The sequence below is a fragment of the Micromys minutus genome (genome assembly GCF_963924665.1).
Source record: "Micromys minutus genome assembly, chromosome: 19".
NCBI lineage: Eukaryota > Metazoa > Chordata > Mammalia > Rodentia > Muridae > Micromys > Micromys minutus.
Genome location: NC_137954.1, coordinates 7,012,248 through 7,030,161, shown reverse-complemented (window position 1 = coordinate 7,030,161; position 17,914 = coordinate 7,012,248). Strand labels below are relative to the sequence as shown.

The window sequence follows — 17,914 nt, the reverse complement described above, 5'->3', positions numbered from 1 at the left end:
ACAGTAGACGCCCTATATGAAGAGTCCGATTCCCTTTAAGAGTTTGAATGTGGGGACATAAACGTTGATTGGCATTAGACATAGAAACCCAGGCAAACGCTCTGCCACTGGGCTGCATCCCTAGATCCTCTAGCGGGTAGCCCAAGGGAAGTTGGCATCTGAAAGATACTCCCAAGCCTGCAGAGAGAGGCCCCAGCCTAGAGAGGCCGGCGGAACCCGAGTGCGCGGCCGCGGCGCGGGCCGGGGAAGTTTCTAGGGCGGACGCCGGTCGCGTCTCTCCGAGGAGCCCTGCAGTGCGTGAGAGTGCTGCACTTTTTCCGGTCCGCTGCGCCGCGTCGGACCCGCAGACATGTCGGGGTTCAGCCCGGAACTTATAGACTACCTGGAAGGGAAAATCTCCTTTGAAGAGTTCGAAAGGCGGAGAGAAGAGAGAAAAACCCGAGAAAAGAAAGTAAGCCGTTGGGCCCCGGTGCTCCCTGGTCTTGTTTTCCCCGTAACAGCGGCACGGTTTGCCCAGGGTGGGACGGGGATCCCGGCAGCTTCTACCTCTCCCCAGAAACTCCGATTTTCACTTGCACCCCGGTACTCAGTACCACTAAAGACATCTTCTCACCCGAAAGCTTGCCTCGGTGGGCACTAACCTCCCCTGACTGTTAAGTTGATGATAGCCCAATGCTCTCCAGCTAAGCTGCAGCCACCCAGGGTGTCTGACTTGTTCTAAACTTGTTCTTGCAATTAGTTTGTGACCTTATTATTAAAATGGTGGAGCACCACTCTAGTAACCAGGCCTTTTGTTTTTGTCGTCTGTACAGTGGTCTTGGGGATCAAACCTTGGGGCCTCCAGCTTACTGGACAAAGAGCCCCATCACTAAGCTACAAATACCTCTGGTGCGCCTATTTTTGAGGAGTCTTGGGGTAATTTTTTTTCTTAGACATAAAAGTGAACTTACTTGCCTGATAACTGGATATCTTTTAACTGTTTTAAAATTTTAATAAAGATCTAAGCTTTAAATACTTTCTCACTTGTTTGGAGGCCAGGGGAATGTAAAACTGTTGACCCTTTCGATGTTAGCTAGTGGTTTCTTACTTGTCTCATGGACTTCTGTGCACCCCGTGGTTTATTTAAAGTGTTAGATTGATGACATTAAAGTATTTAAAATTATTCTATACGTATTTGCAGATGACTTACATAACTAAAGACTTAAGTACTTTGAAACTATTCCAATTTAGATTCCACATATCATGAGGGGAGGTTCAATTTTTATAAAGATAAGGCAAATAGCCTATCTAGGACTGAGAGAATTAAGTCCTAATTAGCTTTTGAAACTGTTTAACTAATTTGCAATCACAGAGCGTTCAGGAAAAAGGAAAACCAACACCCAAAGAAAACGTAGGTGATTCCGAAGTTCCATCATCTTCAGGAATTGACCCTGCCAAATCCCAGGACAAAGATGCCAATGAAGGTGTGTTGCTGCCAGCGTTGAATGTCAAGATCATTCAAGCAAAATGATTTGATAAAAACATTTGCTTTCTATTTTTATTGCTTTTAAGTTTAATCGTTTGTATTTTATTGTAATGATATTGTTTTTATTACCTGGTTTATTGGTGCTTGCTACATAGTAGCTTAATATTTATTAAAAAAGAACTTACTGGGCAGCATGACGTTGTTTTGGTATAGCTCTAGTATTGTGATGTTTAACATCGATGTCTGCATTTGTTTAGGGCCTCTTTATTGTCATTTTGTAAATTGGCCTTCCCAGTGGGATTCTTCTTCAGAGCAGTACCAAGCTGTACTGCTCTATAAACTTAGCTGGGTGGATGGGACTTCACACTCGTCATAGGTCTCTGGGTGTACTACCTTACTCTAGCAGAAGACTGATGCTTTTAGTCAAGTTGACACACACTTGAGGCACTTAGGAAGAGGGACCTTTTGGTCAGTAGGCATGTCTGGGATATTTTCTTGGTTAGTGATTGCTGTGGGAGGGTCCAGTTGCCACCCCTGGTCCTTGGTTGTCTAATAAAGCAGTGGTAGCAAGCTTTGGAAGCCAAGAGCCAGTGAGCAGTCTTCCTCCAAAGTCTCTGCTCCAGTTCCTACCTCCAGCTTCCTGCCTTGAGCTCCTGCCCTGGCTTTCCTGGCTAAAGGACTGTAATCTTTAACCCAAGTGTGCCTTTTGTGGTGTGGTGCTGGAGAAGTATCTGAGAACTACATCCTGACCCTTAGGCAGGGGTGGAGGTGGGCAGAGACAGAGACAGACAGACTGAAACTGAGCCTGGGAAGACGTTTGAAACTTTAAGCCTACCCCAGGTGATTTTTCCTCCAACAAGGATACTTGTTAATCCTTCTCTAATAGTGCCACTTCCTGGTGGCAAATGCAGAGGCTTTTCTTATTTGAGCTACCATACTCACTGATCCTAGAGTCCACCAATTGGCTGTATCAGTTGGTCAGCAAGCTCCCAGGATCCTCCTCTCTTTAGCCTCACATCTCCTGGGCTTCAGTTAGAGGTCACCATACCACTAACTAAAAAACAACGGAATGTTTTTCCTTTCTGCTTTTACCCATTACTGTATCTGCTTTTGGTTTTCCTCATTTTGCTTGCCTATCTGGATGAGGTGCAGAGGGTGAATCAGCCATTCCTGCAGAAGACAAGATATAGCTTTGCAACAGCTTTCTTTTCTGCTTTTTTATTTTGGGTGGGCATTTGAAATTTACTTTCAAGTCTGTTGCTGTGGTAAGGAATTTGTATTCTATGAAATAGCGTTTTTTTAAAGTTGTTTTACTGATTCCTCTCCCTCCCCCCAACCTCAATGTATCTTTCCTTAGGAGAAACGTCAGATGGGGTGAGTAAGTCAGTTCACAAGGTCTTTGCTTCCATGCTTGGAGAGACTGAAGATGACGAAGAGGAGGAGGAAGAAGAGGAGGAGGAGGAAGAAACACCAGAGCAACCCACCGCAGGCGATGTGTTTGTGTTGGAGATGGTTCTCAACCGTGAGACCAAGAAAATGATGAAAGTAAGCTGTTGATACTTTACCACTCATAAAAATGTAAGAAACTGATACAGTCATTGTAAAGGGAGCTTTCAGTTGTAATTGGGAAATAGTTCAATAGTAAGAACAAAAACTAAGAGGCAACTGCCGTCATTCATTTTTCCTTTTTAAATTAGAGTTTTATTTCTCTGTTTCTATTCCCTTAACTCCCCTCCCCATGTCCTGAATAAACTCTATTCTATATTATACCATCATGTGGCTGGTCCCTCAGAGGGAAGGAATGCCTCAGCATGGGCCCACAGAGGCACCCCCTTATCCCACACCTGACTACACATCCATCAAACATAATCTTTCTCCCTTATCTTTTTATAAAACATAACATACATGAGCATTGTATTTCCCGCCCTGTCTTCTCCTTCCAACCCCTCCTGCATCATCGGTTTGCTCCACACTAAAATCATGGTCTCTTAACTATTATTACGTGTGTGCATATGAGAGAGGGAAGAGGAGGGGGAACAATATATAAGTACAACAAGCTGAGTTCATATGTTTTTCATATGTATTTGTTTTTAGGGCTGATTGCTTGGGATTGGTAACTTACTGGGGTTACTAATCTGATTCTCTCTCAGCAACTTTGGTTGCTGTAGATCTTCATCTAGGGCTGACCCTGTGAGAGCCCTCCACCAACATTGACATGTCAGTTGGTACTGTCAGTCTTTAGGCATTACTTAGGCAACTATACTGTTGAGATTTCATGGGTACGTTTTTACTTTGGTATATAGAAGACACTGTCAGAGATGTCCTGGCTCTCAGTCTCCACTCCGTTTCTGCAGTGTTCTTTGAGCCTTAGATACAGGAGTTGTATTGTCGACTATCAGCTCGTCTCTGCATTTTGACTTTCTGTAATTGTTCCCTCTGCTGCCAGAAGACATATGTTTGGTGAGGGTCGAGAGCTGTGCTTAGCTGTGGACGTGAGGATGAGCATTTAAAGCATAGATGTTACCCTGCTTTAGGAAAATAAGTGCTTCTCTAGGTTCCATGGTCTTAGCAGCTGTGAGCAGTTGCCCAAGTTTAAGGTACCAGGCATGCATTCCCACTTGTGAATGGAAGAAGGCCAATGCAGTGGCTATTGGTTGTACCCAGTATATATAGGTGCCATTTTTGCATTTTTAAGAGTGTCTTGCTGTTTTGGTCATGGTTGTGATTTCAAGGCCTTATAGCTGATAAGACTATTGACTACTTTTCTCCTTTGACAAAGGAGAAAACCTTTAGATACTGTGAGAGCTAGTCCTCCCAGAGAGTCCTCTCATAATAATGGAGGAGTCTTCCAGATCAGTGCTATCTCTATTCCTCCATCCTCTGTCTGAAGTGTGTTTTGTCTTCAGCAAGAGTCTTACCTTTAATTTTTAGTAGGCATCCAGGGGTCATGGCAATAGCCTATATTGTTTTGTGGGGTTTGGGGAGTCTTTTTTATTCCCCTGACCAACAAGTTGAAAGGAAGCTTCCTATGCCTGACATTGGAGTTTTTGTTAGATAGGCTGTCAGTCTCAGTCTCGGGGGGAAACATTATCAACCCTAGTGATATAACATCATTAAATACACACACACACACACACACACACACACACACACACACACACACACTCCCCCCTCATATGTACGTTTTGAGAAAACAACTGCTCTGGTTCTCATGGTTTCTTCAAATGCTGTTTGTACTACTTACCCAGGAAGTATTTCCTTCTGTGTCCCCGTTCATAGCTCTTTGTCCTGTCACCCCTGTCTCACACATCACCCTCTTCTGCTAGGTGAACTTGTCCTGTTCCTGAAGTCACACCAGGCTATATACTCAACATCTGATCGATTTGGAGCTAGGATCCATAAATAAGAAGGAATACGCGACCTCACTCAATACAGTATTTCCTAGTTTTATTCATTTGCCTGCATATATCACAGTTTTACTTTTCTTTACAGTTGAATAGTATTCCATGGTACATAGATGCCACCTTCATTATTAATTCATCCATTCAAGGATATTTATATTGTTTTCTACCTACTGTGAATAGAACAGTTAACAAGGCTGAGGAGTTATCTGTGGAGTAGGATGCTCTTTGGGCATATGCCAAGGAATGATGTAGCTGAATTATGTGCTAGAGTTGTTTTTAGTATTTTGAGGATTCTCCACACTGATTTCCAGAGCGACTAGACCAGTTTGCAATCCTAACAACAGAGAGAGGTCTTGCCTCTACTCCTCTTCTCTCCTTTTTTTCTTTCATTTTACTTTTATTGGATATATTTTTATTTACATTTCAAATGTTATCCCCTTTCTCAGTTTCCCCTCCATAAACCCCCATCCCATCCTCTCTCTGTTTCTATGAGGGTGCCCCCCCACAACCCCTCCTGGCTCCCAGCTTTGACATTCCCCTACACTGGGGCATCAAGCCTTGGCAGGACCAAGGGCTTTTCTTCCCATTGATGCCTGTACTGGCTGGTTTTGTGTCAACTTGACACAAGCTGACACAAGTTTCTCAACTAGTGATCAAGCGGGGAGGGCCCAGCCCACTGTGGGTGGAGTCATCCCTGGCCCAGCCCATTGTGGGTGGAGCCATCCCTAGGCTGGTAGACCTGGGTTCTCTAAGAAAGCAGGCTGAGCAAGCCAGGGGAAGCAAGCCAGTAAGTGACATCCCTCCATGGCCTCTGCATCAGCTCTTGCTTCCTGACCTGCTCGAGTTCCAGTCCTGACTTCCTCTGGTGATGAACAGCAATATGGAAGTGTAAGCTGAACAAACCCTTTCCTCCCCAACTTGCTTCTTGGTCATGATATTTTGTGCAGGAATAGAAACCCTGACTAAGACAATGCCCAACAAGGCCATCCTCTGTTACATGTGCAGTTACAGCCATGGGTTTGTCCATTTCTACTCTTTGGATAGTGGTTTAGTCCCTGGGAGCTCTGGTTGGCTGGTATTGTTGTTCTTATGGGGTTGAAATTCCCTTCAGCTTCTTCAGTTCTTTCTCTAACTCTTCCATTGGAGACCCTGTTCTCAGTTCAATGGTTGGCTGTGAGCATCTGTATTTGTCATGATCTGGTAGAGCCTCTCAGGAGATGGCTATATCAGGTTCCTGTTACCATGCACTTCTTGGCATCAGCAATATTGTCTGAGTTTGGTGGCTGCATATGGGCTGGAGCTACAGGTGGGGAAGTCTCTGGATGGCCTTTGCTTCAGTCTCTGCTTCAAACTTTGTCTTAGTATTTCCTCCTGCCAATATTTTTGTTCCCCCATATGAGAAGGACTGAAGCATCTCCACTTTGGTTTTCCTTCTTCTTGAGCTTCATGTGGTCTATGAATTATATCTTAAGTAATTCATGCTTTGGAGCTATATTCACTTATCAGTGAGCGCATACCATATGTGTTTTTGTGTGATTGGGTTACCTCACTGAGGATGATATTTTCTAGTTCCATTCATTTGCCTAAGAATTTCATGAAGTCATTGTTTTTAATAGCTGAGTAGTACTCCATTGTGTAAATGTACCACATTTTCTCTATCCATTTCTCTGTTGAAGGCCATTGGGGTTCTTTCCAGCTTCTGGCTATTATAAACAAGGCTGCTATGAACATAGTGGAGCATGTGTCCTTGTTATATGTTGGAGCATCTTTTGGATGTATGCCCAGGAGTGGTATAGCTGGGTCTCCAGATAGTACTATGTCCAGTTTTCTGAGGAACCTACAGACTGATTTCCAGAGTGGTTGTACCAGCTTGCAGTCCCACCAACAAAGGAGGAGTGTTCCTCTTTCTCCACATCCTTGCCTCTGCTGTCACCTGAGTTATTGATCTTAGCCATTCTGACTGGTGTGAGGTGGAATCTCAGGGTTGTTTTGATTTGCATTTCCCTGATTACTAGGGATGTTGAACATTTCTTTACGTGCTTCTCAGCCATTTGGTATTCCTCAGTTGAGAATCTTTGCTTAGCTTTGTACCCCATTTTATAATAGGCTTATTTGATTCTCTGAACTCTTAACTCCTTGAGTTCTTTGTATGTATTGGATATTAGCTCTCTATCAGATGTAGAATTGGTAGAGATCTTTTCCCCATCTGTTGATGTCCATTTTGTCCTAATTTTCATCTTGACAGTGTCCTTTCCTTACAGAATTTTTGCAATTTCATGAGGTCCCATTTGTTGATTCTTGATCTTAGAACATAAGCCATTGGTGTTCTGTTTGGAGTACTCTATTTTCAGATTGGAAACCCACTTTTTAAATTGAGTCATTTGTTTTTTGACTGTTTTTGAGCAAAACTTTTATATATTCTGGATATTCATCCTGTCAGATTCGTAGTTGTCAAAGAATCTCTTCCACTCTGCTGGATTCCTTTTCTTTTGATTGATTGTTTCCCTGAACAAAAGCTTTTTAGTTTTCTGAGGTCCCACTTATCAATTGTTGGCCTTAATTTCTTGGAAAACTGAGACCTGTTCAGGAAGTCCTTCCGGTCCCTTATGCCATGTAGGCACTGCCCGTGTTTTATAGTCTTTTCAGTGTTAGGTCACACTGAGGTCTTCCATCCATTTGGAGTTAATTTTTGGATAGAGTAGTAGATTTAGGGTTTTTTTTTTTTTTCTTCTATATGTAGACATCCATTTTTCTCAGCATCTTTTGTTAAAGATGTCTTTTCTCCAGTGTATGTTTTTGGCATTTTTGTTAAGTATCAGCAGCTATGGTTCTCTTTACTCCTGCTTGGGTTTTCTGTTTTGTTGAGTTGGTCCACGTGTGTGTTTTATGTTGTTATAACTCTGTAATGTATCTTGAAACTTGGAATGGTAAAGCCCTCCAGCATTGTTCTTTTTGCTCAGGATTGCTTTGGCTATCTGGGGTATTTTGTGCTGTCATATGAGTTTTATAGTGTTTTTCTGTGAAGACTGCTTTAGCTATTTTGATTGCAGTTGTATTAAATCTGTTAAGTCTTTTGGTAGAACGGTCATATTGTACAACCTTCTTTCAGTCCATGAGTTAGAGGGCTTTCTGTCTTCTAGTGTCTTCCTGAGTTTCTTCAGAGATGTCAAGCTTCATTGTGGAGGGCTTTACTACCTTAGTTAGGTGTATTTCTAGACATTTTCTTCTCTTTGAGGCTGTTGTGAATTATCATTCATTTCTTATGCTTCATTTTGAAAAATTTTATTTAAGACTTAATTGCTCATGTGCCAAAATGTTCTGTAGCTTTGCTATTAAAAGATCCATCGTGGAACTCAAGAGGATTTTGTTGTTTTTTAACCACATTTATTCTGATCAATTTCAAAGAAGGACTTTCTAGTAAGTGTCCTGGCATGTAATGTAATGTAACCCGTCTTGTTGCATGATATGGTTATGCTGATTACCTGTTTACGGATTCCTAACCAATGAACTTTCAATTGGAGGAAGATTTTTGTTTTTACTTTTATTCCTTTTTCCTGATCTTGGACTCACTCTGTAGACTAAGCTGTCCTTGAGCTCACTGAGATCTACCTACTTGCCTCTGGAGTGCTGGGATTAAAGGTGTGCACCACCACGCCTGGCTTGGAGAGTACCATTAAATAATGTTCTTATTTCTTGAACTCGAATTTTAGCTTGTTTTGTGTAATTAGACTTAACTATTAAGGCATCAGAACTGTAACTACTCAGTGCCTGGTTCTGAGTCTAGAAGATTAAGAAGTTTTAGAGAGAAGTCTCTGTTATACTGTATATGAGTGTTTGTGGAGTTGAAATCTGAGCTTTATTCTTAGTCTCCATGTTGTTTTCCTTTTTTTCCTGACAGGAGAAGAGGCCTCGGAGCAAACTGCCCAGAGCCCTGAGAGGTCTCATGGGTGAAGCCAATATTCGCTTTGCTCGAGGAGAGCACGAAGAAGCCATATTGATGTGCATGGAAATCATAAGACAAGGTGTTTTCTGAGGGGGGTTTATTGATGATGTGATATTAAATGGTTGACATTTTAAAAAATGGGACACATTTTCTTGTGCCATTTATAAATACACTCAGAAGTGAGAGGTAACTGTGGTCCTAGTAACCTGGCACTCTAGACATGGGCGCGACTCGGTGAGAATCAGTTCCTTCCGCTCTCACTTTCTCATTTGAGGAGTTTAGACATTGCAGCCAGTCCATCCATCTCCCATCTGTGATTGAATCTACGACTTTGTACATTCGGGGCAAGTGCTCTGCCAGCTCACTTATGTCTTGAGCCCTGTTTATTTTTCTTAAAATGGTGACTGTATTATGTTAAAATCACATTGAAGAACATTCTGATAAATTTCAGATTTTTGATATTTTTATTGCTATTTGTTCCATTTTCTGGAATAGGTGGTGCTAATTATTTTAATCTGTCCTTTGCGAACATACATCTGCGTCTGTCATTTTATCTCCTAGACATGTTGAAGGACACCTTCAGCACTGATTGTGACTAACTGCTTCTACCACATTCCTTTTCTGGTTCCTGTCAGTTGCCCCACTGAGTGCCATGGTAGTTGTTATACAACTAATATTAGTTAGATCTGACCCTTTTCAAAGTCTTACTGTAATTTCCAGAATTATTCATTAGGGTAACTTGTGACCCCTACATGTCCTACATGTTTCCCAAACCCACAGAAATAAGATTAACCATGACAGTTGACACCTTGGCTGAGGTGCTGTTCGGGTGCTCTGTGTGCACCCATCCTCTCTATGCAGAAGCTTGAAGTGGTGAGAATTCAACCCCACTGTGTGACTGATGCTTCCTGGGGTGAAATTCCAACTTTTAAATCTGTATTTGGTTTTACTAATGAGAATTTCATATAGAAGGTGTGGTTAAATGTAAGGTTTTATGAAATTGTATTTTGTTAATAGAAATAATGCTTTAAAAATGACTAGGGAGGCTAGGGGAGAGCTCAGGTTTGTGACCAACCTGGTCTACAAAGAAACTTGAGATCAGCCTGAGCTAGGCAGCAAAAGTCCATTCCAAAATAAATAAATAATAAATGGGTAAGAATGTTTGCAAGTATAATAGTGTTTTGTATTATTCAAAGATTGCTGTATTTTTATAATTCTGGAATGATTTAGAATTTAGTTATTAGGTAGAATATCTGTAGTTTGAACTGTAGTATCAATACCAGCTTACGCCTATTCTTTTATCCAATGAAACCTATGTCATTTTTATTATTATAGCTCCTTTGGCTTATGAGCCATTTTCTACACTTGCCATGATATACGAGGATCAAGGTGACATGGAGAAGTCATTGCAATTTGAGTTGATCGCTGCGCATTTAAATCCCAGTGACACAGAAGAATGGGTTAGGCTGGCAGAAATGTCTCTGGAACAAGATAATATTAAGCAGGCTATTTTTTGCTATACAAAAGGTAATGACATTTTTCTTATGTAAATGGGAATAAATATTTTTCTTGTTTTATTAGGTGTTATACAGTGGGTCATTAGTATATTTATTTTTTTGGGTTATGTTGTTACTCCAAGTGATTTGTTTCTCTTTTGACTAACCTTTTTTTGAGAGCTGTATCTCTATCTCTCTTGCCTTCTCTCCCTCTCCAGCTGCTCTGTCCTCTCAGTTCATCCTCCCTGCTTATTAGCGTGCATTCATGTGTGCACGGAACCTGCTAACTCCACTTAGTCTGACTTATATGTACATGTGTCCATGGGTAACCACTTGGGAGAGGACAGTACCTCCCTCTTTTCTGGAGGAGACTGATTTTCCTTTTCCAGTATCCGTAGATCTTCTATGGGTGGAACCATGCAGAATTTTTCTTACCCATTTTGGCTCATCACCCAGTATTGCCATTCTGCTGGTCTTGGCTAGGCAACCATCTTGTGAAGGTTGCGTCTCCCGTGGCATGTCTAGGGTGGACTGTTTCAAGGCAGGCACCAGGCCCCCTCTAGCTCTGCAGTCTTTCCACCTCATCTCTTGTGATTTCCCCTGAGGTATAGAGCAGTGTTGTGGAATCATTAGGTACATAATAGGTTGTTGAGTTATTCTGCTAGTCCAAACACTTGTTTCTTATAGTCTGTTATGGCGTAGATCTGGAGTCCTTTGTTCTCGTGTTTGCTTGTGACTTACTTTATATTGTGTTGAACGTAGCACAAAAGTAGGTGGCTGAACAGTGCTTTAGATGTCCTACTGAGCTCAGTGCTGCTTTCAGGCTGTTAACTTTCTGTGACTTCAGTGACCAATAAGAATTAGTGTAGAAACTAAAGTCTGGTTTTAGGTCAAGCCAAGTCAGGAATTTTTGTGTTTATTACACTTTTGAGGTAAGTCACACCTCTTTTGATAAATGTGTAATTTTTTTATCTCTTCTTTTTCTTTCTAGCTCTTAAATATGAACCTACTAATGTCCGCTACCTGTGGGAGAGATCAAGCCTTTACGAACAGATGGGTGACCATAAAATGGCCATGGATGGCTATAGGCGTATTTTAAATCTCTTGTCTCCATCTGACGGAGAGCGTTTTATGCAGTTGGCTAGAGACATGGCAAAGTAAGTTTGAAGTGAAACACATGTAGGTGTGCTCTTACTGGGCGTTCTGCTAATCAAGGCTGTTGGAAATCGAAGGTACTTTGCATTAAGGGCCAAGGAAAATTTTTGTCTACTATGTTTTCTATTTGCCCAGTTATGGTGGGTTTGTCGTCATTTTGTTTTCGTGCTTTTGGTTCGCTGTGTGTCAGCTGCATGGTTGTTTAGGAACTTCTGGCCATGAACTTGTACTGCGGTGCTCAGAAGCTGAGAAGTGAGGTGTGCTCCACACGGACATCACAACGCCAGGCTTCTGTAACCTACAGGAAGTGTATATATTTGTGATGTTTTCCATTTCTTTTATTGCTGATGTGTCAGTGAAATGTTTGTAATGTGGAATATTCTGTAATCGTTTTATCTGAGTCAGTACCAGAACAGTATGCTAAGTGACATGTTACTGTCACAGGTTTTTAGAATCCTGCACAGCATTTCCTTCTCTGCTCTGCTGTGCTGCGGAGCAAAGGGACGTGTTTGGTTAAGAGGTGCTTCCCACTGTTCTGTCTGTTTGAGGAACACAGTGCAGCATTTTCCCTGGGCTAACCGTCTTGACTTTGGCATACTCGGATCAGCCCATTAATCCAACGACCCTCTCAGGACAGTCATGAGGAGCAGTGGACGCAGTTTTACAAGTGGGGGCGCAGCTCTAAGTCAGTGGCTGACAGGCACTGAGGGTCTTCCCGGGTTATCCGCAGTTCATTGTAGCAGCTGCAGTGATGAGTCAGTAGAGCTGAAGGATCAGGACATGCCCTGAAGATCAGTTTGTTTTCACATATATTGATTACTGTGTGTGGAGTGGCAGTGGCCAGCTGACTGATTAGGTTTTGCTTTGGTCCCTTGCCCTCCAGAAGTATTTATTGAGGGTATCTTACACATAAGCACAATACAAGGAACCAGGGTGTCCATCCAGTACCAAGAAACTGTTAATGATTCGGCACTCATGGAGGTTATAGTCCTATGAAGGGGTAGGCAGCAAAAAAATATCAGCCAGATATGTTATAGACGTGTGGAGTGTGTTATTTCATAAACAGCTTACTGAAGGGCCGGAGTCCCTGAGCCAGATATGTTATAGACGTGTGGAGTGTGTTATTTCATAAACAGGTTACTGAAGGGCCGGAGTCCCTGTCTCCTGATGGTCCTGGCTGAAGGCTTTCAGAGGAGCACAGCCACAGCCTTCGTGGGGGATGGGAAGGACTTTGGCCTTTACTCAATACTTTTTGAAGGTTTTCAGTAGAAAAGTGACATGATTTAACTTAAAATTTAAGTGCCTCAATTTTGGTTGTTCTTTTGAACAAAAATTGAAGAGTGAAAAGGCCAGAGACAGGAAGACTAGTTAGAAAATTACTGAAATGACAGTTGGGAGGGAAAAATGATAGCTTGATCAGGGAAGAAATCGGAGGTAGTAAAAAGTAATCATTCTCAGTGTAACTTAAAAGTTCATCTAAAGATCTACTGATGTATGCATGCACATGTGTGTGTACAGGTTGTATATATGCTCAAATATGTGCGAGGAAAGGAAGAGAAGATGGTGAAAGATGCTATAAGGAAGGGCTGACTCCTAAGGTATACCAGCATTTAGACCTGAGGGAAAAGAGAGGAGACAGCCAGGAGTTGGAAATGTCCAGTGCGAGGATGAGATGATATTCAAGATGTCCTGAAGAAGGCACTTCAGTGAGACAGTTAGTCATCCACTGGATCATTGTAGACCGGTGTCATGGCACCAGCGTTGACACTTGGTGATGAGGGTTAGCTACCTGGACATCTTTAGCCAGATGGTAATGTTAGCAATGGTGGGCAAGGTCAGGAGCTTCTTAGTTCCTGATCCAGAGAATTCAAAATAGCGGTCTACACAGTAGCAAGGGAACGTGATTCAAAAGTGAAAAGTGATAGTAACAGTACATAATAGCACATTTCAGAAAGAAGCTGCAGTCCACACGGGTGAGAAAGTGTTCAAGTGCCCGTCATTCCTGCAGCCCACACGGGTGAGAAAGTGTTCAAGTGCCCATCATTCCTGCAGCCCACACGGGTGAGAAAGTGTTCAAGTGCCCGTCATTCCTGCAGCCCACACGGGTGAGAAAGTGTTCAAGTGCCCGTCATTCCTGCAGCCCACACGGGTGAGAAAGTGTTCAAGTGCCCGTCATTCCTTTTGGGAGTCGAGGGAAGGAGTTTGGTTGCTAAAGGCAGTTCTCTATTTTTGACTGGTAATTAGGTCATCTGTTCACTTTCTTACTGTGCATAATATATAATCCCTTCCCATAATGTATCTGACTTTAATCATATGCACACCCAATTACACATAAGGCTAAGATGGCAAATCTAGGACTCTCCCTAAAATGTCCTTAGGGACACTTGCCTTACTGCACATGTGCCCAGTTGAACACAGAAGGCAAATCTGTTCAGGGAGGACCTGGACCTAAGCCATTCACAACCCTTGGTTGAGTGTTTTCCTTGTTCATAAAGGTTATTGTGAATACTGAGGAACAATCTGGTTTCCAAGCCTTTTTAAACTCTGATACATGTGGAAGGCTGGCTTGTCACATCCAGACAGTTTAACAGTCTGTACATCTTTCCTGCTGCAAAGAATGAGAACTCATCATCTGTAACCAGTGACCATTCATACTTCTTAGTTGATTCTTTTACCAACACCAAGGACTCATCCTAGAGGTGGTGAAGTGAGCAGGTAGATGGGTCAGGTCATCCTGAAGACCTTTCCCTCTGTTTACTGGGGTGACAGGGTCAGGGTTAGAGTTATTTGATGGAGGATATACACACATGCTGATTTACTTTCTGGTGTTGACTAAACACTACACAGCTTGCTAAAAGAATGCAAGTCTGTTCTTTGGGCTAACTTCTTTTCCTCAAATACCCTTGTAACAACACAAGGTGAGTCTTCTTCCTAGTTGTTGTTGGTGTGTATTTCTGAATTTGAGGATTAGTATTACTGTGCTTTGAGTGAACTCAGGTGAAGACCTTACTGTTGCCATGTTTACTGTAGGGATCTTTTTCCTCCACTGGCATTAACCTCCCTCTTTCTCTTGGTCGCACCTGGTGCCAGCCTATCACAGACAGTTTTGAAAATTACAAGTATAGTATGTTGTATGTTTTAGAATACAGAGAATTTAGAATTGTTAGAAGGCCTAAACAAGACACAGAGTTTTATAATCAGCATTAACTATGCATTCATTTTCGACTCCCTTTTCTTAGGAGTTACTATGAAGCCAATGACAGCACTTCAGCTATAAACATAATTGAAGAAGCTTTCTCAAAGCATCAAGGCTTAGTCTCCATGGAAGATGTTAACATAGCAGCTGAGCTATATATTTCCAACAAGCAGTATGACAAAGCTTTGGAGGTAGGAATGCTCGTGTGTCTTAGGTTTAAATGCTCAGAAATTAGTGTCTTATCATTTAAATTGTAAACTAAATTATATCAGACTCTCTGAGGAGGTAATAGAGTCTGTGTGCAATATAAATATAAATGATGTTGCCACTGCAGAGCCCAAGGGCGGCAGGGCCCACGAGCTATTCCTGTTAGTCAGTAAAATAGAATGGTAACGTTTCACAGGTACAGTTCCTTATTTCAGAACACTATATTTTTAAATAGTATTTTATGTTGTAAAAACTATTTGAAATAAATATTCACAAAAAGGTTTTTTTATATATAACTTTTCTTTTTCTTTCTTTCTTTTTTTTTTTAGGTAATTACAGATTTTTCTGGAATTATCCTAGAAAAGGAAACTTTGGAAGAAGGCACCTCAGAGGAGAATAAAGGTTGTAGTTAACTTCATGCAGAAACATCTGCATAACCCTCTTTTGTTAGATGTTGTGGGGTCTTGAGTTGGTAAAGTTCCCAGAGCATTGTCTGCAGTGGAATTCTAGTCTTCTTATATTGTCTTTTAAGTAATTTTTCTTTTGTTTTTGTGTTGTTAGGACTGAAATTCAGGAGCTTGTGCCTGAAGGACAAGCATTCTACACAGAGATAGATTACTAGCCCTTGTTTTATAAGCAATCATAGAAAATAGTTTTGAGTTTTTTGTTTTGATATGCCTGTTTCTCTTTGGTCCCTGTTTGATTCACTTAGTTTGTTTTATTCTGTTTTGTTTCTTTCTTTTTGGGACAAGATCTCACTCTGTAGTGTAACCTGGAACTTACTGTATAAACCCAGGCTGGCTTGAAACTCATGGCAGTCTTCCTGCCTCAGCCTTCAAATGCTGGGACTGTAGGTGTGCATCCCTTGTCCTCAGCTCCTTATTCTTAGAAGAAAGACAGTGAGTTGCTGAAGAGATCAGAACTTGAGCTGTTCCTACAAGGGCTTTATTTAAGTGGTCTACTACTGAAAATTCTGCTTTAAACATAGGAGTTTTCAAAGGTAGAAACTGGTATGATTGTCCTGCTCTTTTGAAAGCTCAGGATGCAAAATCACAGAGCTGCAAGTTTGTGCCTTGGCAGGGTCTCTTCCAGCTCTTCTATGATCTTTTCATCACACCCATTAACCTATTCTGTGAAAATGTTAACACATGTGACTTCTGAGTTATCACAAAATTTATCATTTTCGTGGCCATAGTGTGAACAGGGATAACTCTTGTCCCTGGCTTTACAGGCTTTTGTCACTACTACTGGTTTTATTTGGTGCTGGGGATCAAACCCAGCTCTACATGCTAGGCAAGCACTCTGCCAACTAAGTTACACTCTCATCCTTCTGTGAGTGTGTCTGTAGTTTTCCCTAAGTGCAGTCTCTTGTAGCCTATACTGGCCTTAAACACCCAAGGCAGCCAAGTATGAACTGGAACTCCTGACCTTGTCTCTCACTCTGTGCTGAGACCACAGGCATGCGATTCCATACCAGGGGTTTTTTGTTTGTTAAGGGTACGTACGCTGTTTGGGAGCGCGGACTAGACTAGAATTAGAAATCCTGTTTTTGCCTCTATCTCTGAAGTGCTGGGCCAAAATGGATAAGCTCCATATCTGCCAAGACAAGCCGTATGTTAAGTTTGGTGTTATCTAGTGACTTTACTACTGACAAGTTCCCATGGTTTCCTGAGTTCCTGCTGACCGTTTAGATATACCTGATCCAAATTCTGCCTTATCCAGTATTAAGATTGTGGCTCTGCAGAGCTATGATTTGCACGTGTCTAGAGTTTCTTGATTTGAGACAAACATCTTAATAGTCAACAGAAAGTTGACTTTTACTTTGCAATTTGATGTAGAAACCAAGATTGTTAGTTTATACATCTATACCGAGTATATCTTTAGTAAGTGTGTTTTGTTAAATAGTTATTTGGGCTGCTATATCAAAGTACTTTCGACTTCATGATCTACAAAGAGAAAATATCGAGGCTTGTAAGTCTAAAGTTAAGGCATGAGAGATTTGATATGGTACTGTTTTGCTGTGAGGACACAGAGCTCCCTTAGGCCTCTTTCTAAGGACATGAATATAAACATTCAGACCATGTTAAACAATAGATCAAAATGCTAGCATTTGGAATATAGAACTCGTATCTAAGTAGAATCCCACTTTAGAAGTCACAGAGCTCATTACGATGACCATCTTGGCTAGTTCTTTGTAGGTGAGTGACTGTAGACACCCCACAGAAGGAATATGCTGTAGGCACATATTGAGTCGGGTAGACTTAGTAGTGTGTGTCTTCAGGGAGCTTAGGTCTTGAGTGAGCAAAACTTCGTGGTAGGAGAATTGTGTTATCAGTTCCTGTTGTGGAGTTCACTGAACAGTCTCCTAATCGAGCCATATTCCTGTGGCTTGGTAAACTTACACTGTCAATGGCAGATTCTGTAAAGCATAATATCATGTGTTGTCATTACATAATATATTATTTTAAATATTATTTTAAGTAACTTAAATTTAATTCTATTGCCAAAGGCACATCACTAATATCCTATACAGTTTTATGAAATGGAAACAAACTGTTTTGTAATTTAATGTGAGTCATGTTGCTGTAATGAAGTTTTAGGGGTAGAAAGCAGAAAAATATTTACCCCTTTTAGAAGAATCTCTATAGTAAACTCTAAAATGGAGCTTTGGAATGCAAGAACTTAAACAGAGCTTTTGTATGTCTGCTCAGGCTTATCATTTAAATCCTGTGTAAGAGAGTTGTGTGTATGTTGATCTTAGGAGAAGAAGCAGCGTATGTTCAAACAGAAGACAGACTGAGGGGTGAGAAGTTGCTATAGACCTGACCAGAGTGAGCACTGACTGGGACCTTGCGAACAGGCTGGAGTTGCTGTAGCTTGCTTTCCATTCTGAGCTCACGCATACGAATACCTTGTCTGCTGTTTCCCCAGCTGCGGAGACTGTTACCTGCTCTATACCTGATAGCGTGCCAATAGATATCACGGTGAAGCTGATGGTCTGCCTGGTCCATCTCAACATCCTTGAGCCTCTCAATGTGAGTAGTACGG

At 41.6% G+C, this 17,914-nt stretch overlaps 1 protein-coding gene across 1 annotated transcript in view; it reads left to right on the top strand.

Moving 5' to 3' along the window:
- Positions 1–330: 330 nt before the first annotated feature.
- The window catches only part of GTF3C3 (general transcription factor IIIC subunit 3), a 32,832-nt gene continuing 15,248 nt past the window's right edge, over positions 331–17,914 (top strand). Inside the window, exons 1-9 of the mRNA XM_080932777.1 lie at positions 331–451; positions 1,352–1,463; positions 2,823–3,010; positions 8,768–8,891; positions 10,148–10,339; positions 11,300–11,465; positions 14,703–14,850; positions 15,196–15,268; positions 17,798–17,901. Of these exons, the coding sequence (XP_080788903.1) occupies positions 350–451; positions 1,352–1,463; positions 2,823–3,010; positions 8,768–8,891; positions 10,148–10,339; positions 11,300–11,465; positions 14,703–14,850; positions 15,196–15,268; positions 17,798–17,901 (1,209 nt within the window). The 5' untranslated portion in view covers positions 331–349. The remainder of the gene's footprint in view (positions 452–1,351; positions 1,464–2,822; positions 3,011–8,767; positions 8,892–10,147; positions 10,340–11,299; positions 11,466–14,702; positions 14,851–15,195; positions 15,269–17,797; positions 17,902–17,914) is intronic.